The sequence below is a fragment of the Nannospalax galili genome, unplaced genomic scaffold, assembly GCF_000622305.1.
Source record: "Nannospalax galili isolate Female #2095 unplaced genomic scaffold, S.galili_v1.0 scaffold649, whole genome shotgun sequence".
NCBI classification, from domain to species: Eukaryota; Metazoa; Chordata; class Mammalia; order Rodentia; family Spalacidae; genus Nannospalax; species Nannospalax galili.
In genome coordinates, this window is record NW_008359093.1 from 1,271,026 (window position 1) to 1,296,762 (window position 25,737).

A 25,737-nucleotide genomic window follows, 5' to 3' on the forward strand; every position below is an offset into this window, starting at 1 on the left:
CTGGAACTCACTATGTAGACCAGGCTGGCCTCGAATTCACAGAGATCTGCCTGCCTCTGCCTCCCATGTGCTAGGATTAAAGGCGTGCGCCACCACGCCCGGCTAATGATAAATATTTTTAATAAAAATAACAACAACAACAACAAAGCCTGGGATCCCTACTGCACACGCATTTGCAGGACTACAGGTCCCAGCAAACTGTGTGTCTTGGTGCTGTGCTTTCTGGGACTTGTAGTCCAGATGACGTACGCCTGTGCGGGGCATGCTGGGACAGCGACCGGAGCCGACGGGACAGCCCATATGGGCCTTGGGCCTTGCGTACACAGCCCGACTCAGCCTGTGAGTACAAAACAGACTGACCAATCTGTGGAACAACTGACAGTGTAAAGCTGACAAATCAAAAGTACGACTGTGTGTCTGATAGGTTGCGTTCTCTAACGCATCTTGGGTTTGTGTATCTCGCTGACAGTTGAGTGACTGATGAAGCGTGGACCTAACAGAAATAGTTGTTTGACGGACTTTGTAGGTGGGTTGTGTAAGGGAGCAGGTGGGTTTGTGACTGTGATTTCAAGTGTGAGTGAAATCCTCTGTCTAAGGCGGATGACTAAGAAGTGATGAATGGCCATGGTGGAGAGAAAAGAGGATAGAGATGCTGTGAGGGACCGTGTTTGCTTTCCTTGACTGGTTTTCGGAGATACTGAGCTATCGTCTGTGTCTGGGAGAGACAGAGACACAGAGAGATAGACAGGCAGAAAGAGAAGAGGGAAAGAGAGATAGGGAAAGGGAGCCTGAGATTTTGTCATGGGAAATGAAATTTGGGTGATCCACAGAAAGGGTACCAACTATGTGGCAGATCATTTATGCCTTACTATATCCAGCTCAAATTGGGTGGCCAGTGGTCATGCGGCTAGACTTATGGCTATTCCCTCTGTGTAGGCTTATGTATGGCAGGAGGCTTTGAAGTCAACCAAAGTGGACATTTACTGCGTTTTCTGTGTGCCACACCTATGCAGGACGTTTGTCATGCATCACGTCTACTAACCTCATAACCGCCTTATGAAGTAGGCACTGATAATAAGTCTGGATATAAGCAAATCCCTCTATACAATTTTCTTTTAAAATTTTACTTCTTTAGTGTCTATGAGTGTTTGCCTCGAGGTGTATATATGTACCTCCTATGTGCCTGGTGCCTGCAGAGGCCAGAAGAGGGCATCAGATCCTCTGGAACTAGAGTTACAGACAGTTGTGAGCCCCTATATGGGTGCTGGGAACCGAGCCTGGGTCCTCTGCACCAGCAGCAAGGGCTCTTAACAGCCCCTCTGTTACTGATTTTACTTACTTACTTGTTTTCTCGTGTCATTAAAAACCCATGAACTTGGGGCTTGAACTGCAGCTCAGTAGTACAGTGTTTGCCTAACATGCACAAGGCCCTGGGTTTAGTCCCTAATGCAAACAATCATCCCCCCCCCCCCCCCGCGCCGCTTTTTTTTAATAGGTTTTCACTATGTAGCCTAGACTGACCTTGAGTTTCTGATTTTCCTACCTCTGTCTCCCAAGCACAGGGATTACAGATGTATACCACCAAGTCTAGGACTTAAGCTTCTTTAATTCCATTACAAAATATATATTACTTGTTCTGGAGATGTAGCTCAGTTAAAAGAGTGCTGGCCTAGCATGCACAAAGCCCTGAGTTTGATTCCATAACCACATAAACTTGGGTGTAGTGGTGCATGTCTGTAATCCCAGCACTTAGGAGGTGGAGACAGGAAGGTCAGAATTTCAGTCATGCTCAGATATATGAGTTCAAGGACAGCCTGAGCTACATGAGACCCTATCTCACAACAAAAAGTATTCATTTACTAACTGACTTCCTCTTTACTAATTGTTTGATGATTTCTCCTGGCCTAGTAGTTTCGTCCTGAGAGCAATTTGACCCCATCTCAGGGATCATCTGGAAATGTATGGGGTCTATTTAGGAATAGAGGTACTAAAAAGTCTGCAATACAAGGACCAGGCTTAAAAAGGATATGTCTGGGCTGGGAGTGATGGTGCACGCCTTTAATCCCAGCACTCGGGAGGCAGAGGCAGGCGGATCTCTGTGAGTTCAAGGCCAGCCTGATCAAAAAAAAAGGATATGTCCGATCCTTCCAGACATTAGTAGCACCCCCATCTCGAAATGAGACTAGATTCTGAAAAGAATGACCCTGTTAAGAAGGCAGGAGAATTGAGTTCAACTATGTAAGGAGACCCTTCTTAAAGTGAAATACAAGGGGCTGGAGAGATGGCTCAGCAGTTCAGAGCACCAGCTGCTCTTGCAGAGGACCCAGGTTTGATTTCCAGCACCCACATGGCGGCTAACAACCATCCAAAACTCCAATTCCAGGGAATCTGACACCCTCTTCTGACCTCTGCAGGCATTGCACAACATGAATGCACTTACATACATGCAGGCAATATACTCATACACATAAAATAAAAATAATAATAATTAAATATTTTATATGAAATGCAATATTGAGCTATTCAATATTAATATTAAAGATCTTGGGGCTGCAGAGATGGCTCAGTGGTTAAGAGCACTGATTACTCTTGCAGAGGACCTAGGTTCGATTCCCAGCACCCACATGGCAACTATGAACCATCCTGAACTCCAGTTCTAGGGGAATCCAAAGCCCTCTTCCAACCTCTGCAGCACTGCACAACACGGGTGCACTCACATACATGCAGGCAATACACACATACACATAAAATAAAAATAATAAAATATTTTTTTAAAGATATTTGTGCGTGATGGTTAGTGGACAACTTTGGGAGTCAGTTCTCTCCTTCCACTTGCTGAGGCAAGGTTTCTCTTGATGCTGTCACACTGCATCTTTCATGTTAGTTAACCTGAAAGCATCCAGGTGGTTCTCCTGGCTCTTCCCAAATTGCCTAGAAGTGCTGGGATTACAGATACATACCAGCACATCTGGCTTTTCTGGGAGGGCAGTTCTGGGGATTGAACTCAGGTCATGAGGTTTGCATGGCAATGCCTTTACCCACTGAGACATCCCATTGACTCCTTTCATCCCCACCCATCCCCAGGGCAGAGAGTATCTGGCTAGGTAGCCTAGACTATTCACAAATTTGCAATCCTCCTGCTTCAACTTCCCAAGTGCCAGGGTTACAGGTAGGTGCCACCAGGCCTGGCTGAAAAGCCCCTGGCTCCAAGATGCTGACACTGGGTGAGGGCAGGGAACTAATAAACAATCACATATCTGTATCATACATCAAGTGGTAAAGAGTAATAAAAAAAATGTAGAGCACAGTGAGATGGCTCAGTGGGTAAAGGAACTTGTCACACAAGCCCAATGACCTGAGGTCAATCCCCAGAACCCACGTGACAGTGCAAGGAGAGAGCAACTGTACAGTTGTCCTCTTACCTATACATGCTGTAACATGTGCACCCACACCCACATCACACATACACAGTAATAATAAATTTAAAAAATTGTTTTGAGACAGGGTCTCCTTGTAATCCCAGCTGGCCTGGAACTCACTATGTAGACCAGGCTGGCCTCCAGCTCACAGAGATCTGCCTGCTTCTGCCTCCCGAATGCTGGGATTAAAGGCATGTACCACCACACCCGGCTTTGATACCACATTTAAAAAAATTTTTTTATGTGTATGAGTGTATTGCCTGCATGTATGTGAGTGCACCTGTGTTGTGCAATGCCTGCGGAGGTCAGAGGAAGGCATCAGATCCTCTGGAACTGGAGTTATGGACGGTTGTTAGCTTCCATGTGGGTGCTGGGATTCGAACCTGGATCCTCTGTAAGAGCAGTCAGTGTTCTTAACCACTGAGCCATCTCTCCAGCCCCAGATTTTTAAATTTTTTGTCTTTTTTTTTTCCCCCCCAAAGCTGAGGACCAAACCCAGGGCCTTGCACTTGCTAGGCAAGCGCTCTACCACTGAGCTAAATCCCAACCCTGATTTTTAAATTTTTAACATTCATTTAGTTATATAGGGAGAGAGAAACGAGAGCGAGAGAGCAAGAGAGAGCGAGAGTGAGAGAGAGAGAGGGAGGGAGAGAGAGAGAGAGAACCCCATACTATGCTTGTTCAATCAATCCCAACACTTAATATTTTTTCAGCCTGCCATTTGGGTGCTGGGGATCGAACTTTGGTTGTCAGGCTTGGCAACAAGTGCCTTCACCCTCTGAAGCCCAGATTTTTTTCTACTACATTTACTTATAGGTGCATGGCAAACATGCGCCTAGCACAATGTTGCCTCTAAGAGCTGGTTCTCCACTCCACCATGTGGGTCCCAGAAAGCAAACTACAGTCATCAGCCTTGGTTGCAAGTGCTTTGCCTGCTGAGCCAGCTTGCCTGCCCTAATACATGCATTTAGAAAGAAGAAAGGGGGCTGAAGAGACGGCTCAGCACTGGCTGCTCTTGCAGAGGACCCAGGTTTGGCTCCTAGCACCCACATGGTGGCTAACAACTACTGGCAATTACAGTTCCAGGGGATCTGACACTCTCTTCTGACCTCTACAGTTGCACGTGGTGCACTTATATGCAGGCAGAAAAAAAAATTTAATAAAAAGAAGAAAAGTAGACAGGTAGTGCATGCACTGGGGAAGGAGAGACAGGAGAATCACGAGTTAGAGGACAGTCTGACCTACATAATCAGTTCCTGGCCAGCCTAAGATATGCAGTGAAACCCTGTACTAAGGGGTGGGGGCAGGGGCTGGCAAGCTAGAGAGAGAGAGAGAGAGAGAGAGAGAGAGAGAGAGAGAGAGACCTGACATGCTGTCACACACCTTTAATCCCAGAGCCCTGAGAGGTAGAGGCAGGCAGATCTCTGAGTTCAAGGCCATCTGGTTCACGAAATGAGTTCTAGGACAGCTGGGGCTACATAGTAAGACCCTGTCTCCAAAAACAAGGAAGGAAAGAGGAAAACTTAAAGTATGGGAATCGCATGCAGTTACCAGGGTGAACAATAAGAAAATAGAAGACAGACTACTCAGTGGAAGAGGAGCGTGGGCTAGCTTTGCATTGCCTGTCTTTGTGGCTCAGCTTCCTGATAACCCTTGCCCTAGTTGGGAGACTGAACAAACTTACTCTGTTTGTTTTCACCTAGAATAGGAATATTTCTGTCCTTTGAGTTTGTTGCAAGTTTGTTTTGTGTGTCTGTGTGCTATACATGTATGTGCACAGATGTGCTTGTCCATATGAGCTCATGTGAAGGACAAAGGTTGACATCAGGGGTCTTTTCTGTCACTTTCCACCTTTTGGTTGTTGTTTTGAAACCAGGTCTCTCAGTGAACCTGGAGTTCACTGTTTCAGTTAGACTGGCTGGCCAGTGAACACTGGGGACCTGCCTGTCTGCTTCCCCCAGCATTGGGATGACAGCCATGCACAGCCACACTCAGCTTTTTACATGGATATTGGGGATCCAAACCTAGGTTCTTATGTTTATGCAGCAAGCATTTTAGTGAAATAGCACCCCAGCTCTATTTCTTAAAATTACATTAAATTTTGGTGGGGGTGCACAGTGGTGGTTATATGACAATTTGTGGGAGTCAGCTCTCTCCTTCCACCATGTGAGTCCCCAGGGGATCAAATTCAGGTCATCAGGCTTGTGTCTTTACCATCTCATCAGTCCTTTTTATTTAAAAAAAAAAACTTTATTGAATTTGTTCTTTGACAATTTCATACAGGTATACTGTGAATTTTTATTTTTTAATTTTTTATGTGTATGAGTGTTTTACTTACATGTATGTAGATGCACCACATGTACAATGACCACAGAGGCCAGAGGATGATGTTGGGTCCTCTAGAACTGTAGTTACAGGTGGCTGTTTGCTGCCACGTGGGTGCTGGGAATGGAACAAAGTCTCTCCACTAGAGCAGCCAGTGTTCTTAACCACTGATCCATCTTTCCATCCCTTATCTCTCTCCAACCTCTGTTACCGTCCTTCCTACAAGTCTTCCCATATTTGTGACTTTCTTGCTGCTGTTTTGAGACTCACTGAGTTGAACCAGAGGCACCCACATGACCATGGGTTTGGCAACTATCTGCTGGAGCCTGGCGGGCTCCTCTGTTGAGTTTCAAATTCATGCATGCCTGGAGCATCGTCCTCTGTCCATTTATGTTCCTCTGTGTCTGTGTGAGGGTGAACTGAATCTCACAGGCCTCACTCCCCTACCCCTGTCCTCCCTTTCCAAAGCACTGACATTCCTGCAAACCCAGTTCCGAGGGTCCAGTCATCTCACTGAATTCTCCTGACCAATGGCCATCCCCAAGGGCCCCCTGAACCCAGTGCCCTGGGAACAAGGCAGCTTCCTTCAGGTGAAAGTGGAGGATGAGGAAGAAAGTAGTATCTCCCAGAGCCAGGAAATCAGCCCCAGCCCCATGGCCCACCCTGAGGCCGCCCGCCTGTGCTTCCCGCACTTCCACTATGAGGAGGCATCCAGCCCCCACCAGGCGCTGGCTCAACTTCGAGAGCTGTGTTACCAGTGGCTGAGGCCTGAGTCGTCCTCCAAAGAGCAGATGCTGGAGCAGCTGGTGCTGGAGCAGTTCTTGGGAGCACTGCCCCCTGAGATCCAGGCCTGGGTCGGGGCCCCGTGCCCCAAGAGTGGGAAGGAGGCTGCGGTGCTGGTGGAGGATCTGACTCAGCTGCTGGACCAGAGAAGTAACGGGAGCATGGCAGGTAGGTGACCACAGCAGAGCTTGCCTGGAATGGAGGAGTACAGGCTCTAGCAGGAATTGCTTAGGGGCCCTACTCTCAAGTTTGTACCTTAGCCACGGTCACACAATTGTGAAATCCCAAGTGATGAACCGCAAGGGAGCTTAGATTTGACAGTATTCAGAAGCTAGATCACTTCATCCTCTCAATGCTTTCTCTCTCTCTCTCTCTCTCTCTCTCATTCTCTCTATATATCTCCATTGGATTTGGGTATTCCTAAATTAGTTTTGAGACAGGGTCTCAGCAACCTACTTCTGCTAGCTAGGCCACACATCCTATAGGATCTACAACGTCCCCTAAAAGGGATACCTGTTCAAATGCATGAGTCATAACACAAGCCTTTCCAGGTAAGGCTGTTTGAGTCTGTCCATTGGCCCCACCAGCTGTGCCCACACAGATGTCCCAGGGACAAGGGGGAGGGAGTGGCTTCTTCCTCCTGCAGCGTGGGCAAAGGCCAAGTCATGCTAAGAGGAAGAACCACATCCAGGCTGGGGCCAAAGGCCTCCAGTACCTTTGGGCTAGTGCATTTAACAAGAGCAGGTGGGAAAAGGAAAGGAGAAGCTGGGTGCAGCACGTACCTTAGGAGACTGAGGAAGAGCAAGAGGGCCTGGAGAAGCTTCCAGAGTCAAAGTCTCAACCTGGCTGCAAGCCAATGGATCATGTGTAAGTTAAGTCCCTGAGCATCTCTGTTCTAATCCTGTGATCTTGTACCCAGAGCTCAGCAACTCCTCAGCTGAGCCTCAGCTTCCTCATCTGCAGTGGAACCACTAAGTACCTTCTGCAATGCAATGAGGCAGTGGAAGTTACACACTACACTTGAAGTCTAGCACCTAACAAGAGTCCTGTATGGGCCAGCAGCCCTGGCAAGCAAGTGGCATTGCATTCTCGTCTTTCACTTGGGGAAAATGAGGCCCAGATAACAGCAGGATTGCTTAAGGATTGAAAGCCCATAGGCTCAAAGCCTGGGGTAAGAGCCTTGTTTCTGGGCCACCCAGACCTTCTCTAACTCCTCCCTAGGATTCATCTGTAAATGTTGCTGAATGACGTGTTCTTGGGCACCACTGGCACCCAGGAAGGGCCGGTCAGAGCAGGTGTGCCTCTCCTTCATACTCATACCTCCTGAGGGCTTGAAAGGCACATCACCTGCTCATCCCCAGCAGCAGGTATCTACCTAGGGTTCAGTTGTGAGAAATTTCACAGTCACAGGCACCTGAATTGATTCTGTCATTCAGCCACTATTCCTTGGGCACCTGTAGACCCAGTCAGCTGCTGAATATAAGCAACAAAGTCTCACCAGCCATGGTGGTACATGCCTTTAATCCCAGCACTCAGATCTTTGTGAGTTCTAGGCCAGCCTAGTCTACATAATAGTTCCAGACCAGCTGGAGCTACAGGGAGACCCTATTTCAAAAAGACCCGCCCCCCAAAAAAAGAGTAGAGCCTGGAACTCACAGAGTTTGGCCCTGCCTGAGACTATAGGTGGGGGAACGCACAGGTACCTGACAAGGCCCAGCCCCTCTCTTGCTTCCTTCAGATGACTTCCACCTGAAGGTTTTCCTTCTGGCATTTTAGCCATATAAGGAGAGTTGGAGGATTGGATGGCTTGGTAGGGAGAATTATCAGAACTGTGATGCAGTTTGGGGTAGTGTAAGAGACAACCCTGAATTATTTTACTCACCCAAGACACCAAAGGGGAAAGTTTTCCCTTGCAAAATGGGACTATATGTCAAGAGTGATCCACATCTCCCCTTACAGAAAGGGTGGCCAGGACCCCAGGCAGATGGAGAGGCTTGTATGGTGATCTGTGGTGGAGAAGTGACAGTGCGGTTTGAATGGTTTCAGGATGGGAGCCAGGAGTGGAGCCTGAAGAGGCCGTCTGCAAACAAAATAGTTCAGAGGAGTCACAGCCACCAGACATGGCCACCAAAACCCTCATGGGAGGTGTTTCCCCCAAATCCACCTCTGTGGACACATGTGACCCTGAGGGCAGCTCAGAGAACCAGATAGATCTCTTAAGGCCAATCTGGATGAAGTTCACTGCTCAAGAGATGGATTTCAGCAAAGCTCTGGGGCCTCACATGGACACATCCAAAGACCAGCCTGGCCATGAGTCTGTTGCCTCGGGAAACAGTCCCAACACATGGCCAAACTTCACCTCCCAAGAGAAGGCTCTTTCAGAGGAGAAATTTGGCCCACTGGATGATTGTGGGACAGTGCCTCCAGATACATACTTGAAGAAGAAGCACTCCAAATGTGGTGAATGTAGGAAAACATTCCAGAACAGTTCAGCCCTGGAGGCCCACCAGAAGAGCCACTCTTGGAAGATGCTCTATGCCTGTATTGAGTGTGGGAAGGCCTTCAGCCGGAGTACCCACCTCACCCAACACCAGGTTGTTCACACAGGAGCAAAGCCCCATGCATGTAAAGACTGTGGGAAAGCCTTCAGCCGAGTCACCCACCTGACACAGCACCAGAGGATTCACACTGGAGAGAAGCCCTACAGGTGTGAGGAGTGTGGCAAAACCTTCAGCCGCAGCACCCACCTCACCCAGCACCAGCGGGTGCACACGGGGGAATGGCCCTATGAGTGCGACAAGTGCAGTAAGGCCTTCAGCCACAGCACCCACCTGACGCAGCACCAGTGTATCCACACAGGGGAGAAGCCTTACAGGTGTGAAGTGTGTGGGAGAGCCTTCAGTGACTGCTCTGCTCTGATCCGACACCTGAGAATCCACTCTGGAGAGAAGCCCTATCAGTGTAAGGTTTGCCCAAAGGCCTTTGCACAGAGCTCCTCCCTCATCGAGCACCAGTGGATCCACACAGGAGAGAAGCCTTATAGATGCAGTGACTGCGGGAAAGCCTTCAGCCGCAGCTCAGCTCTCATGATGCACCTGAAGATTCACATCACTGTGCTTCAGTGACCAGAAGCCCCCCTCAGAGCATAGCACATTCTCTCTCAGAGGCTTGACCAGGATCCTAGAAACCCTAGATTCCACAAGAGCCAGAAGTAGTATGTGTTGACAACTCAGTCCCCAGCATGACAAGATGTCTAAAAGCAGACTGGGGCTATGTGGAAACACCTCTGCTTTTGAGGACGCAAATAAAGTCCTCTGAGGAACGCAGAGATTCAACCAGCTGAGAAAGCTTCCAGAAGGTTCCTTCTAACCTCTTATATCCCACTCAGGCTGGTCCCAGAGAGAAGACATCGGCACTATGGTTCTGCATTGGTTCTCAGGGCAGCAGAAGTGACAATGAGTATCTGTCAGGGTTCAGGTTGTCCAAGACCCTCTAGGCAGGGAGACCCCAGCTTCAGATCTTCTCCTTCAGCCCAGAAGGGGCACCGACGAGGCCCACCTCTGTGCCTTCCTACCTGCTTCCTCCCCACATTAACTTATGCCCACCTCCAAGACAGACTTGTGAGGTTGCCTCTCCTGTGAAACTTTCCGCACCGTCCCTCTCATGTTCTCCCTGTTGTAATCCACGGTGCTGCTTGACGTTTGCCCAGTGTCTGTCGCTTCACCTCAGGCTCATCTCTAATCACCTCCACATGTGCCATTGCCTTCTGTGAGCTCTCATTGCCTCCAACTGCATTTGTATCTGTGCTCTCCTTCTCACCACTGTCACCTTCACTCTCCCTCCAGGAGCTCTTACTGCTACTCAGATCAGATTGTGTCATTCCATGGCAGGAAGTTGTCCACTGGGTCATCTTTTGCAGCAAAGTTTCCTGAGTGGGTTATAAGTGTGTAAAGATACATGTAGGTCACTTTGGCCTAAATACCTGCTCTAGTTATCCTCAAATGCTCATATGGATGTTGTCATTTCTCTTTGTCGAACAGTGATGTGAAAATGGTTTCAAAGTACTGGTCTGCCTATTGGGAAAACCATCCTCCTCACCTGTTGCCTGTGTTTGCTCCAGAACTGGCCTCCTCTAGCCTCGTCTGCTCCTGTGGCCCCACCTTCCACATGCCAGCCATGCAGAATTCTGTTAGTTCCCAAAAAAGCCATACCTTGTCTCACCTGTGTGCCTTTCTCCCTATACCAGGAACCCTGATGTCCTCTTTCCTCTGGGATGTCCCACATATCCGTGAGAAGCCTCCCTGACCACCTTGACCAGACTTCATCTTCCCTCTCTGCTGCTAGGTGCCCTGTTTTACCTGTCTTATGCCTCTTACCATGTCATGGTACTTACACACTTCTTACAAACCCTGCCGACTGGATTTCCCAAAGACACAGAGTATTTCATGTTGTAGACATGGTACACAGTGATGCAGTAAGCTCTACCCAGTCTCCTGATCGAGTGTGACCAGTACCTTCCTTGGGCATTCACTGTCCTCCACCCTATATTTTCTTCCTAACAACATTTATGGTCCTAGCTGTGGACCCCACAGGGCAAGAGGCCCTGTGCCCAGATAATCTAGCTGCAGTAGTCTAAGCAAAATGTAGCTATACTGGGTCCTTCTTGCCTAGGACCCTCAAGCCCCGGGTGCCACAGACTTAGGGGGTACCAGAAGTCCACCAATATGCTCTCTGTGGTCCTATCCATCTTCTAGGCTCTGCGTTCATAACTGAATGCCTCTACTCCTCTGATGAGCCCGTCCTCTGTGGCTCATTTGACCCACCACGTTGTGAGTGGATCACCATCACTGTCTCTCCCTGTGTATCTCCCTGACTTTTAGAGTCATCACCTCACAAAAAAATAGAGACTGAGGGTAAATGTTCCAGGAAGGTGAGACTCAGGGAGGCTGACACTGCATCAGTATCTCTGAGAGTTCTAGAAACAGGCAAAACACATGGTACATCACAGGTGAGAGACTGAGGAAAAGGTGACAGACTTAGAGAAGACCTCAGAGGCAGTGTTCACAGGCCTGCTGAACTGATTGCACAGGCTTCAAGGAACAGAAAGGAATTGAGCCTGAAGTGGGCCTGCAGAGCCCCACTTCTCCAAGAGCTGCCTTTGAAACATCAGATCAGAAGCTTGCCTAATTCTAAAAGGCCTCCTCATCTATAACACAGAACTAAGACCCACCAGCTACATTACCTGACCCCTGCAGGGTCTAGCCTCAGCCACTGGGTCCCCAACAGCTTGACTTCCCTCTCCCTGACATTCAGAGCACCACCACCCATTTTACTGTATGTACCCAGGTCTGAAGAGGAGGAGGACAAAAGAGAAAGAAATGTTTTTATGTCAAGATCTTTGTGTGTTGGGGCTGGAGAGATGCTCAGCAGTTGAGTACCTGTTGCTCTTGCAGAGGACCCCAGTTTGGTTCCCAGCACCCACATGGCAGCTAACAACCATCTGTAACTCCAGTTCCAGGGGATCTGATGCCCACTTCTGGCCTCTGTGGGCATTGTATAATACAGGTGCACTTACATAAAAGGAAAAGATTTTAAAACATCTTTTTTAAAGAAAAATTTTAATTATTCAAGAATTCCATACAACACATTTTTATTATATTCAAACCTCCTCCCCCATCCCCACCCTCATTCGCCAGCCCTCGACTTCACGTCTTCTATTAGCAAAAAACCTCATCCATCTTACATAACTCATCTGAGCTGGGTGCCAGAGAAATCATATTTCATTAGCGTATCATTGATCTATAATTCTTATACAAAGCACACACCCCCTTTCCTTTGTACATGGTTTGGGGTCAGAATACATGTAGGTTTCCTGGAACGGGATTTCCACTTATTTTCTGTTTCTCTTACCCACTGCTTAGGAATGTCAGGTAGGGATCTCTGTCTTCCTCTGGGATCAGAAACTGTTGGGTTTCCTTATCAAAGTCCATTGTTTGCAGCCTTTGTACATGCAGGTTACTTTGGCTGTTTCCAGTCCTTTCAGCACACTCACCCCACTGTGGTCCAAGTCATTCTACAACAGGTTGATGCCCCCACAGGATTCTACTGTGGGTGAAGACAGCAGCTAGGTCCTCACAGCAGGCAGCAGCTAGCTCACACGCCAGGACTCTCCAAGTGGCAGTTGGGATGTTTCACAGCTTTACACCAGTGTCCTCTAGTTTATTTTCTGAAATCAGTAGACTTCTCAAATTCCTAATGTTGTTGAGGACTGCAGCCAGGTCTTGACAGATATTGGGTGATGTTTATGATTGGCCCACCATTGGGCCAAAAAGATCTTTGTAAGTGGTGTACATCAGAGGCAGAGGCAGGCAGATCTCTGTGAGATCAAGGCCAGACTGAGCTACATAGTGAGTTCCAAGCCAGCTGGGGCTACAGGGAGACCCTGTCTCAAAAATATGAAAATAAAAATCTTTGTGTGTATGTGCTTATGAGTGTGCAGGTGCATTCACACGTGTGCACGTAGAGGCCAGAGGTCAGCATTGGATGTCTTCCTCCTTTTTTTTTTTTTTTGGCACAGTGTATCTCATTGAACTTGGATCTCTCCAATTTGGCAAGGCTAGCTGACCCACAAACCCCAGTGATCCTATCTCTGCCTTCCTAATGCTGTGATTACAGTTGTGTGTTCTCACACCCCTCTTTTTCTGTGGGTGCTGGGGATCAGAACTCAGGTCCTCATTCTTACACAAGCAAGCACTTTACTGACTAATCTATCTTCCCCATCCCCAAGGAATCTTCACTGGGGGTCTGAATGTCCTGATCAGTCTGTCAAGGACTTCACATACACCACCTCACTCTGCACTGCAAGGACAACCATCCCCATCTCATAGAGAAGGAGGTGAAGGTGAAGAAGCGCCTGACTGGTTAGGGTCATACTGCCAGGAAATGACAGGTTGAGTTACTTTTGAATTCAGCCATAGATTCTTTAGAAAAAGAGAAAAAAATACACAGTGGTTGCCAGGTGTGGTGGTGCATTCCTTTAGTCCCAGCACTCAGGAGGCAGAGGCAGATGGATCTCTGTGAGTTCAAGGTTAGCCTGGTCTACATAGTGAGTTCCAAGCCAGCTAGGGCTACAGAGAGACCCTGTCTCAAAAAGACAAAAAAAAAAAAAAAAAAGATATACAGTGGGATCACATCCTGGTGCCTGCAAAGCCAAATGAACACAGCCAAGACATTAAAGGATGGAGAAAGATTTGCCTGGAGCAGGTTGAGAGAGCAGTGTTCTCCCCAACAAAGGAAGCACGGGGGTTTTCCCCAGAAGGCCTATACAGATTCATAGAGGGGTTGGTCCATCCCTAAGCATACTCAGGGAGTACATTCCTGAGCATTGATATCATAATTTCAAAGAAAAGATAGTAGACTCATTTGGGTCTGCTAAGACATGACCACATATATGAAAGATTAAAGTGATGAGCAGAAACGGCTCTGGGCTTGTTCTTATGCCATAAAGATTTAACTGAAAATGGGCTCTTCCTGAAGCTGTGGTTCCTTCTCCTTAGAGTCCCATTTGTCCCCAAAACATTCAACTCAGACCTGTGCTTTCTGCCTCTGCTTGTGACCTGTTCAAGTTTGAACTGGGCTGGTGGACCCTGTTAATGTGACCGAAGCCTACTGCCAAGGGTTTCTTCCCAAGGCTCAGCTTGCTGGGAGGGGAGGAGAGGGGAAAGGCAAGAATGCTCTTGGGATTTTTTTTTAAACAGTGTCCCCATATGTAGCCAAGGCTGGCTTTGAACTTGGTATCCTCCTGCCTCAGCCTCCTGAGTGCTAAGATTGCCATACCCACTCTCTAGGGTGTTCTCACATAACATGCAGTCTTGTCTTCCTGGTGCTAGCTCTTCTGCTAGGCTGGAGGCCCCAGAAAATCCGCTCACCTTCATTCACTCTCACCCACACCAACTTCTGTCTCACTCCTCCATTCCCAGCCCTTTATTGAGCATCTTCCATGTGCCAAGCATTGACCCAGACTCTGTCCACCTGCAGTTTGGTCAGTTTCAAGAAAAGTAGATGCTGGGAGGAACTCCAATGATGCAGTGGAGCCTAGGAGACAGAGGAACCAGATGATAACAGAGGATCAGGAAGGACTTCTTTATCTTTCCTTTTTTTCAGTGTTTTTTTTTTTTTTTTCTTTTTTGGACAAGATCCCAGGTGACCCAGACTGGCTTCAAACTCATTATATAGCCAGGAATGATCTTGAATTCATGTTCCTCCAGCCTCTGCCTCCCAAGTGCTGGGATAACAGATGTACACCACCACACACAGTTTATTTAAGATTTATTTTATGTGTATGTGTATTTTGCCTGCACATATATAAGTGCACCATATATATGTAGAGTACTCAAGGAGGTCAGAAGAGGGCATTGGATCCCCCTGGGACTGGAGTTACAAACTGTTGCAAGCTGCCATGTGGGTGCTAGGAACTAAATCCCGGTCCTCTGGAAAAATAGTCAGTGTTCTTAACTGCTGAACCACCTCTCCAGCCCCTTATTTTATTTTGCTTTTTATTGTTTTGGTTTTTTGAGACAAGGTCTCACATGTAGCCCTGGCTAGCCTGGGGCTCACTATGTACAGAAGGCTGGCCTGAAACTCGCAGAGATCTGCCAGCCTTTGCCTCCTGAGTGCTAGGATTAAAGGCATGTACCACCACACATAATTTTTTTTTTTTGGTCTTTTTGAGACAGGGTCTCCCTGTAGCCCCAGCTGTCCTGGAACTCACTATGTAGACCAGGCTGGCCTTGAACTCACAGAGATCTGCCTGCCTCTGCCTCCCCAGTGCTGGGATTAAAGGCATGTGCCACCATGCCCGGCCATAATCTTAATTTCACTTTTAAGATTTATATTTTAAGAGTCCTAAAGTATTTAAGATCAAAATAAATCTATATTTTCGGGGGCTGGAAAGGCGGCTCAGTGGTTAACAACACTGGCTGTTATTGCAGAAGACCGGGTTTCGAATCCCAGCAGCCAGCAGCCAGCTAACAACTGTCTGTAACTCCAGTCTCAGAGGATCCGACAATCTTGATGATTTAAATGCTTTATTTTGTAAAGAAAATAAACATGATCTGTTCTCAGAAAAAAAAAAAAAAGATTTATATTTTAGGGGCTAGAGAGATGACTCATTGATTAAGAGCACTTGTTGCTCTTGCAGAGGACCCAGGACCTGCATGGCAACTAACTCCAGTTCAAAAAGATCTGACACCCTTTTCTGGGCCAGCTTCGGGTAGTTCATGACCTGGATGCACTCACATAAATGGAGGCAAAACACTCAACGCACATAAAATAAAAATAAATTTTAAAAAGTTTAAAAGATTTTTGTGGTTCTGTTTTGCTTTGTTGAGGCAGAGTCTCCCTGTAGCTGGCCTGGAACCTGCTATGTAGACCAGGCTATCCTCAATCTCAGAGCTCTGCCTGCCTCACAAGTGCTGGGATTAAAGGTGTCCACCACCACACTTGGCAAAGGATTTAATCTTTAATCCTGTGTATATGTATGTGTGTGTTTGTGCATGTGCATACAAGTACTGGAACCCACAGAGGCCAGAGACATCCAATCCCCTGGAGCTGGATTATAGGCAGTTTTGAGCCACCTGACATATGTGCTGGGAATTGAACTCAGGTTCTCTAGAAAAGCAGTATGTACTCTTAACCACTGAGCCATCTCTCCCCGCCCACCACACACACACACACCCAGTTTGTGTGGTGCTAGGAATGGATCTCAGGTCTTTGTGAATGCTAGGTGAGCACTCCACCAACTAAGCCACATCCTCGACCCTGGGAAGGTTTCTTGTAATGCAGAGAGCTGAATCAGACTAGGAGGTTGAGCTGTTAACTACTAAAAACTAGGACTGTTCCAGGCAGTGGGAACAACCAGCGAAAAGGCTGAGAAGTGGGACAGGAATGAGGAGGCCAAAGCAGAGGAGGTGGGAGAGAGGCCCTGGCTGATGAACTCACAGAGGTGATGGAGGCCAGTCACACTGGGACTGCAATTGCTATGGCTTCTGATGAGACTCAGGTGTCTGGTTTCCCTTCCCATTTTACTGAGAACCTGCTGCATGCTCTCTATCTCACCCTGGAACCAATGCCTGGAGGAGGCTGCATGTCTCAGGCGAGACTAGGGGAGAATGTAGCCTTTGCAGGCAAGACCATCACATATCAAAGCCTGAAGGTTTCTTCACCTTGTCTACCCAGATAAAGAATCTAGGGAACAGTTCAGGGTGGCCACGGAATTCAGTTAGTCACACTACTGACCCACAGCAGCAGCGCTGGCCAGGGAGGTAGAGACATGCTGCTGTGGAGGGCTGAGGGATCCCAATACCTAAACGTGTATGGAACCTATAATGCCAGCTGCCACCAAGGGAGGAGGAATCCTGACATCCTAAGTCTACCCAAGTAAGGCGAGGGCTAAAGATACCTAAGGCCTTCACAAAGACTGCAACACTAGGAGGCGCCCATCTGCTGCTGTTCCCACACCCCTGCAGCTGGCTGACACCACGCACCGCACCGAGGGAAACAAAAGCTACCAAAGACCAGCAGTTTATACTTGTCTACCCATGATTTCCATTGAGATAAAGCAAGTGCCCAGTCCAAAGCGGCCACATGTCCAGAGGACGAGCCTAGCCCGTGTGGTGTAGACTAGGCACGTAGTGGGAAGGATGCGGGACACCCCAGGGCATGAAGAATGTACTTATGCGCAGGCACGACGCCCTTCTGCACCCTTCCCCGTCATGGTGCCTCCACGGACACGCGGAACCACAGTGCCACACCTTGCTCTTCACAGGGAGTGGCTGACGGAAGTGTAGCCAAGAAACGCAGAACATTTAAGAGAGAAAAAGATTTTAGGACATCTATCGAAGAGGGGGCACCAGAACTTGTGCGGAGGGAAAGGACGGGTTCCTCAGGCCTTCTGAGGTGAGGACGTGGGAGCTGAGTGTGAAGCAGACCAAAAACGTCCAGTATGCCGACTGGAAAGGGACACAGCAAGGTGTAGAAGCCAGGTGGCGGGGCGCGAGGCAGTAGGGAGCCTGGTATCAGCCACCACAAGGAGGTGGGCTTGGTTCTCCGAGCCGCAGACTCCCGTGGTCTTAAGTCCAGAGCCCCCCTTCATGAGCTTCAATCTCCCACCCACGCTTGAGTACAAGAAGCCAGAACTACTACAGGTGGATGTGTCCTGGAACGTAATATCTGAAGTTCAAGCGCCCGGAGGAACTATGGCACACGAATCGGAAGTGTGCTGTTTCAGGCCTCAGCCTATATCGGGCGCTCAAGGGGTTGGGAAGGGAGGAGATGGCAGCCCTTCTAAGGATCTGGAAGTCCCAGTCTCGGAAGAGAGGACCTCAAGGCCGCGCAGAAGGCCACTTACTCCGTGGCGGAGGCCTGCAGGGGACGCACACAACGCAAGGCCTTGTGGGCAATGTAGTCATTCGGAATTCCGCCTTTATGTGGATGAGGGGGCGGGGCTGTGTTGTCATGGCAACAGAGGGGCCCACCCTTTTATAAATTGTGTATAATCCTGCGTTGTCAAGTGGCCTCTGGGAAAAGTTCCTTACACCCAGCCCCCAGAAAAACGGGGGATTGGCCAGAAGAGTGATTGATAGCTTTTAGGTCCAATCACATTTCGAAGTAGTCCTTATTTGGAAACTCACCTACCATTGCACCAGGCTCAGGTAAAGAAAGTTGAAAAATCGCAGGACACGGGTGCACTTACATACATGCAGGCAATACACTGATACACATAAAAATAATAAAAATTTAAAAATAAAGGAAGTGAAAGAAATTGGCACAACATAGTACTCCCGACCATCCAGTTCTATACTGAAGACTTCCTCTTTCCCCCGCCTGGGTGTCTAGAAGGGCCACACGGATGAGTCCCAAGAGAAACCAACCACAGAATGGGTGAAAATAAATCTCCCCAAAGGCCCTGTCTCCCCTGCAGCAGCCGTTCCCAAAAAATCCCCTGTAGCTGCTGCCCATATATAAGACTCTGACCAGCCTTTGACGCATCCTCCATCCTGTAGGACGGTTGCTACACCTCGCTGTGCTAATAAACACAGTTTTGTTGAGGTAAGAAGTGGTCACTTTCTTTATCTCCTATTCTTGTATTCTGCTCTCCAAAACCTAACTAGAAGACCACTGGAAAATGGTAAAAGTGTCCCAGAGAACTGGCTGCCCTCCAAACTGCTGAAATCCAGTCTCCACAAAGTGGAGTCTCACCTGAGTGCCTAAGTTCCCTTGGTGACTCATATGTGCAGCCTGCGTGAAAAAACACCACAGCTTCCTCATCCCCCAAGGTGGTGAAAACCCTATTTGATCTCCTGGTTTTGGACAGAATGACCTGGTCAGGCCTCCTTGTCAATCCTTACAATGTTCCCCATCTATCCCATTGTTTCTGCCTTCATTCAATTTCGAGACAGGGGCTCATATAGTTCATGCTGGCCTCAAACTCACTATGTAGCTGAGGCTGGCTTTGAATTTCTCATCTTCCCGCCTCCCCCTCCCAAGTCCTGGGATTACATGCATTGTGGCACTACCCTCCCTCATCCAGTTTTGTTAGCCTGTCCACCACATGCAGAATTTCAGAGCTGCCTGTTCCCACTGTTCCACTCCTCTTCTTAATCCTGTTGGCGCCTGGACATCAAGCTCCCTGCAAGCAGGTTTGTCTTCCTGTCCAGGGAGAAAGTCAAGTCAGGGCTTGGTTTACTACTGGGCCCACAATTGGAGTGATGCTGGAAGGCCCTTGAAAGATGCAAGGCTTGTTCATCACTTGGTGATAGCTGTGCATGAAGATGTTGCCTGAATTGCAGCAGAAGGAGTTTGGTGGCTGGCTCTCTGCATGGGTGTGTCCTGATTGAGCAGGTTCCACCACTGACTGAAGGCCGAACTTCCACGTTAAGATAGACACAGAACTTATACCTGTGAGACGCCACACCTGACTCCTTTGTTTTGTTTGTTTTTTTCTTGAGACAAGGTCTCCTGGAACTTACTGTGTACTCCAGGCTGGTCTTGAACTCTTGGCAATCTTCCTGCCTTAACCTCCCAAGTTGCTTGGGTTACAGGTGAGAGCCACCACACCTGGCTACACAGGAATCTTGAAAGCTATAAAAAACAAGAGAGAACGCAAAGGAAAATAGCTTTAGATACTTAAGTGACAATAGAATTTATTCTCATAATTGTTTTAATAGCTTTTGTATAATCCTCATCACTATTATGAGATATAAAATGTATTTATCAAATCTGTAATCATTATGCCAAAAAATCTGAATTACTGTAATATTTTGCATATTGTTAAAACTGTAACTTTAATTGTAAAAAAAAAAATTTAAAAAAAAAAACAAGAGAGAGGCCAGGCATGGTGACACATGCCTTTAGTCCTAGCACTTGGGAGGCAGAGGCAGGTGGCTCTCTGTAAGTTCAAGGCCAGCCTGGTCCACATAGTGAGTTCCAGGTCAGCTAGGGTTACAGGGAGACCCTTTCTCAAAAAAAGACAAAAAAAAAAAGAGAGAGAAAGAAAGAAAAAGCAAACATTTCAGTGAGAGCTGAAGGAAGCCATCTACGTGGGCAAGGTGTTTAGAAGTCAGCTCCTTGCTTCTCCAGGCTGGGTTTCCCCAACAACACACTGTCTTAATTTCGGTAAAATACTCCTTTTCTAATTCTGATCTCTATGCTGCTTGATTGTAAGTACATTTCGAGCTTCGCAAGGGCAGGCCACAGGCCCAATTGTCTCTGATATATATGTTTGTGACGCCACCATTTGATGTTTACACTTTGAGTTCTGCTGTCAAATTTCCCTGTAAATAAATGAATATAAATAAAACCTAGTGAGTTGATATAAATCTGTGGTTCACAAACTGGGGACAGTTTTGCCTTCCAGGGCACAGTTGGCCATGTTGGGAGATATTTGTGGTTGGGATGGGGCAGGAAACACTATTAGAATCTGGAGGGTGGAGGCCAGGGATGTTGCTAAGCATCCTGAAATAGGACAGGCTTGGTCATAAAGACAGTAGTGCCAAATTAGAGAAACCCTGGTTAGGGGCTGGGGGTATAAGCTACGTGGTAGAGTGCTTGCCTAGCATACATGACATCCATATCCTTAATCCCAGCACTTAGGAGAGGGAGGCAGGAGGGTCAGAAGTTCAGGTCAGCCTCAGCTACATAGTTTGAGGCCAGCCTAGGCTATATGAGACTCAGAAAAGGAAGAGGAGGAGGGGGAGGAGGAGGAGGAGGGGGAGGAGGAAGAAGAGAAGAGGGGAGGATGGGGAAGAGGGTGGGGAGATGCCTCAGTGATTAAAGGCACTGGCTGCTCTTTCAGAGAACCTGTGACATGTACATACCTGCACACATGCATACACATAGACTAAATCTTTTTAAAAAAATTAAAGAGCACATACTGCTCTTACAAAGGACCCAGAGTTCAGTACCCAGCACCCATATTGGGTGGCTCACAACCACCTGCAACTCCAGCTCCAGGGGATGTGACCTCTCTGGCCTCCATGGGCACTCACACATACATGTAAGTGTATGTACCCAGACACATACACATAATTAGAAATAATAAAAACCTTTAAGAAAAATATGAAAAAGTCAAGGTCATTCTGTCCAATCTGGAGAATGTGCCTTTGATTTTTTAAATTTTTATTTTTATTTTATATGTATGAGTGTATTACCTACATGTATGTAAATACACCCCTGTGGTGCAGTGCCTGTGGAGGACAGAAGGTGTCAAATCTCCTGGAACTGGAGTTACAAGGTTGTTAGCCACCATGTGGGTGCTGGGGTTCAAACCCAGGTCTCCTGCAAGAGCAGCCAATGCTCTTAACTGCTAAGCCATCTCTCCATCCTAATTTTTTTTTGAGACAGGTCTCCTTGTAGTCCCAACTGGCCTGGAATTCACTGTGTAGACCAGTCTGGCCTCTAACTCACAGAAATCCACCTGCCTCTGTCTCCCAGGTGCTGGGGTTAAACGAGTGTGTCACCATGCCCAGTTCATGTTTTTTATTTTGAATGAGTGAGTTCACTAACTATATAGCAAGCAAAATAAAAGAATAAATATTGACTAGCAGAGAGGGCAGCAGATACATAACAAAACACTATCAAATTGGGGTCTTTCTAGCAGAAGTTGACTGTTGGAGTTCCCAACTGAGTGTAATGGGCTGGCTTCTCTTTCCTGCCAAAGGCATCTTGGTCATTTTTTCTGGACCTGGTATGACCCAGGAAGGAACTCTCTCTGCCCCTAAACCCTCAATTTCTTTCCAGGAAAGGCTGTTTATTGCCAGCTGTGTAATTACTGATTGTAATGACCAAAGGGCTGGCCTGTACGCTAAACCTACTGAAACAAAGGAACAAAAGGATGGATGAGAGGCTGGAGACATGGCTTAATTCAGAAAAGCCCTTGCCACACGAGCCTGACAACATGAGTTCGAGCTTGGGACCTATGTAAGAAATCAAATGGAGTGACTTGGATCTGTAATCCCTGCACCCCTACTGTGGGATGGGAGGAGACAGGCAAACTGACCATCGGTGACGGGAACAAGAGAACTTGCCTCAAAACAAGGTGGAAAGAGAGAACCAATTCCAGAAAAGTTGTCCTCTGACTTCCACATGTACACTGTGGCACACAAGTACCCCAACCCCAAATATTAAAAAAAACAAAAAAAAAAAAACAGGCCTGGCTAGATGGCTTAGCAGGTAAAGGGTCCCACATGGTGGAAGGAGAGAACTGATACCCACAAGTTGTCCTTTGCATGTGACACATGCATAATACCACCCGCCCACCCATCCACCTACATACAATAAAATAAATAAATGTAATAAGAAAGTAAAAAGCCCGAAAGAACAAATGAATGATAGGCATATTTGTTTCTCTTCATCCTCTGGCAGGACAGCTTCCAGTCTCATGGAATCTTTCTTTGTTTCAGTCTTTAGTGTTCTTTCAGAAGTAAGTACATGTCAGTTCCTATCTCAGAAACAGCTCACACAACACAGAGATAGGTGCACTTACTGGGTGACTTGGTTTAAGTCCCTTCTAGGTGCTCAATGGACTCAGCTATAAATTGGCACCAGGTGTTATCAGGATGGCTCTGTGGAACTGAGGAATGACCTGGCACCAGGAGAGTGTATGCCTCTGGGGTAGTGATGGCAAATGGGACCCAATCTCATCCCTCAGGTGGAGCATCTGGGATAAGAATAACATAGGTTGGTGATGGAACTCAGAGGTGGATCACCCAAGAATCCACCAGTGAGGGGCTGGGGGGTGCTCAGTGGTAGACCCTCTGCCTAGAATCCCCCACTGAGGGGCTGGGATGTGGCTCAGTGGTAGAGCCTGTGTATAAAGGTCAGAGGCCAATTTACAGGAGTAACTTCTCTCCATCATGTGGGTCCCAGGCATTAAACCCAGCTCATCAGTCTTGACAGCAGGCACCTATACCAACTAATCCCATCTCACCATCTCCACTCTGGGTCTTTCCAAAAATCTGAGAGGTTTGAGAAACCTCATGTGTACCAGTTTAGTGCTGCCGACTTCCGATTAGATAAGCTCTCAGGGAGCTAGCCCCTGGAGGAAAAAAAAAAAAAAAAAAAAAAACGGATTCTCCCTCCCTCAGCACCTACTGATTGCCTGTAGTTCTTCATCCAGAGGTGGAACCCTGTGTCATTTCCCCCATCCACATTGGCAGGGCAATTGGTTTTGTCATTATGTAAGTTGTTTATTTTTTGAGACAGGGTCTCACTATGTAGCCCTGGCCTCAAACTCAAATATCTGCCTGTCTCTGTTGCTGTTTTTGTTTCTTTGTTTTGATTTGGCTTTTTTTTTTTTTTTTTTTTTTTTTTTTTTTGGTCTTTTTGAGACCTAGTCTCCCTGTAGCCCCAGCTAGCCTGGAACTCCCTATATAGACCAGGCTTACCTCTATCTCACAGCAATACACGTGCCTCTGCCTCCCAAATGCTGGGATTAAAGCATGTGCCAACATATTCAGCTTGTTGTTGTATTTTGAGACGGTATCTCATGTAGCTCAGGCTATCCTCTAACTCAATACATAGCTGAGGATAACTTTGAACTTCTGATCCTCCTGCTTCGACATTCCAGATGTTGGGATTACAGGTGTGTGCCATCATGCCTAGCCTGGGCACGTGAATTTTCATCTGTGCAGAGCCATCTCTGCCTTACTCCCCACATCTCTACCTATGGGCCATGCTCAGGAACCCCTCACTTGCTCTCAGCAACTTGGTGGGCCATTCTTGTGAGGTCTATAAAAATGTCCATTGTCAACCCAGTGTGGTGGTACATGCCTTTAATCCCAACACTTGGGAGGCAGAGACAGATGGATCCCTGTAAGATCAAGGCCAGCCTGGTCTACATATCGAGTTCCAAGTCAGCTGGGGCCACAGGGAGACCCTGAGTCAAAAAAACCAAAGCAAACAAAAATGTCAGTTATCAGCTGGCTAGTGGTACACACCTATGATCCCAGTACCCAGAGGTGGAGGCAGGAGAATCAGAGTTCAAGGCCATCCTTGGCTACACAGAAAATCCAAAGCCAGCATGGGCTATAATGAGACCCTGTCTTCAAACAAAATCCATTATCAAGTAACCACTAAGTTCAGCCCACATGATCCAAACTGGTCTTGCCTTTATATTTCCATGCTGAAGCAGAAATCCAGGCTTGTAACTGTGGGCATTGTCAGCTTATGAGGAAACATATATAGGATGACACCCCCCCCCATCATCTATAATTTGTAGTTCAGAGACTGGTTAAATAGGCAGGATTTCCACCCCACTTCCCCCCCCCCCAATACAGGCTTGAGTGCAAACTGAGACCCAGGCTCCTTGAGGGTTCAGGGAGCTAACTCTCCCAGGACCGACCTGTTCAGGGGCCCTTCAAGGAGTAACTGAGAGCGAGGATAGCCGCCTGTGTGGGGACGGCGTGGAGGGTTTATCTTCACCTCCTGGCTGTACTGCTCAGCCCTCCTTCTTCAGCCCTTAAGCCTCAAATGTAGAGTCAGTCTAGTTAAGAGGGCACCCTGTGGTAACTGCCCAAGTCGGTGGGATTCCAGCTATAGGGAGATCAGATCAAGGTGTCTCCCCAAGAGGTCCCTGGCTTGGCAGTCCCGCCCTCCTCCAGAACTCCCCTCCAGTTATTCCCATATCCCAGCAGATCACACTGCTGCGGGTTGGAAAGTCAGTTCTCAGTACCGTTGACTCCGATCCCTCGGAGATAGGGCATGCGAGGCGAAGGCTAAGTAAGGATGGCAAACGGAGGCCGGACCAGAAGCCGGGTTTGGTGGCACTAGCCTTTAATCCATTCCAGAAGGTAGAGGCAGACCGAATCTCTGTGAGTTCCAGCCCAGCCAGAGATACAGAGTGAGGCCCTGTCTCAAAAGACGAAAGAAAAAAACAAAACAAAAAAAAAAGGGGGCGGGGCGTGTCGGGCAGTGTTCCTAACAGCTCAGGGGTTAGGAGCACTGGCTACTCTTGCAGAGGATGGGGGTTCAGTTCCCAGTGGTGACTGTAACTCCAGTTCCAAGGGATCTGACGCCTTCTTCTGGCCTCTGCAGGTATTGCGTGACACGGGTGCACTTTTACATACCAGCAGGGAAAACACTCATCACATAAAATGTAAATAACTTTTTGGGGGGCAGAGGTCTCCCTGTAGCCCCAGATGGCCTGGAACTCGGTGTGTAGACCAGGCTGGCCTCCATCTCACAGAGATCCGCCAGCCTCTGCCTTCTAAATGCTGGGATTAAAGGCGTGCGCCACCACACCCGGCTTAATTTTTAAAAATTTTAAAGGGGGTCAAGACGGAAGTGATCCCCTCCTGAAGCATGGGACCTGCAGAGAAGGGTTCTGCCCAAGAGTTGGAGGTGGGACCCGGACGGCGAGCCCAAGCTAGAAAGACCACCAGACCAACTACTTAGGTGAAAAATGGTGAGCACAGTAGTTGCCCTGGCTAAAAATCCCCGGCTTAACAACAGTGAGACGTCTGCCCTTACTAGATATGGCGGTGTTAGCCTCATGGACCTCTCTGTGCACGCGCCGAGGCTACTAAAACCCGGGAGAGAACTTCACATATCCGCCGGGGCGCTGAGAGAACGAGGTGGGTCAGCTTTTAGCAATGCGCATGCTCTGTGGGCCCACCGGGGGTCCTTTCATCCTCACTTCGGATTGGCGCGTCAG

At 47.9% G+C, this 25,737-nt stretch overlaps 1 protein-coding gene and 1 long non-coding RNA gene across 5 annotated transcripts; one reads left to right on the plus strand and one right to left on the minus strand.

Moving 5' to 3' along the window:
• The first annotated feature begins 263 nt into the window (after positions 1-263).
• Positions 264-11,981, plus strand: Zscan22 (zinc finger and SCAN domain containing 22). Of its 3 annotated transcripts, XM_017795522.2 has the most exons (4): positions 268-339; positions 6,213-6,695; positions 8,574-9,653; positions 9,701-11,981. In XM_017795522.2, exons 2-3 carry the CDS (start codon positions 6,275-6,277, stop codon positions 9,650-9,652), a joined length of 1,500 nt encoding a protein of 499 aa, XP_017651011.1. In that variant the 5' UTR covers positions 268-339; positions 6,213-6,274; the 3' UTR covers position 9,653; positions 9,701-11,981. The 3 variants fall into 3 exon arrangements, with proteins under 3 accessions (XP_029414332.1, XP_017651011.1, XP_029414331.1); XM_029558472.1 differs by having other exon boundaries at positions 264-339; positions 6,536-6,695; positions 8,574-11,981; XM_029558471.1 differs by having other exon boundaries at positions 8,574-11,981.
• Positions 11,982-13,680: 1,699 nt separating this feature from the next.
• Positions 13,681-25,684, minus strand: LOC115068368. 2 transcript variants are annotated; one of them, XR_003847727.1, is made up of 3 exons: positions 25,554-25,684; positions 19,556-19,667; positions 13,681-14,621 (listed from the first exon to the last, which is right to left on the minus strand). It is a non-coding gene; the product is annotated as an uncharacterized LOC115068368 (long non-coding RNA). The 2 variants fall into 2 exon arrangements; XR_003847726.1 differs by lacking the exon at positions 13,681-14,621 and having other exon boundaries at positions 18,302-19,667.
• Positions 25,685-25,737: the final 53 nt, after the last annotated feature.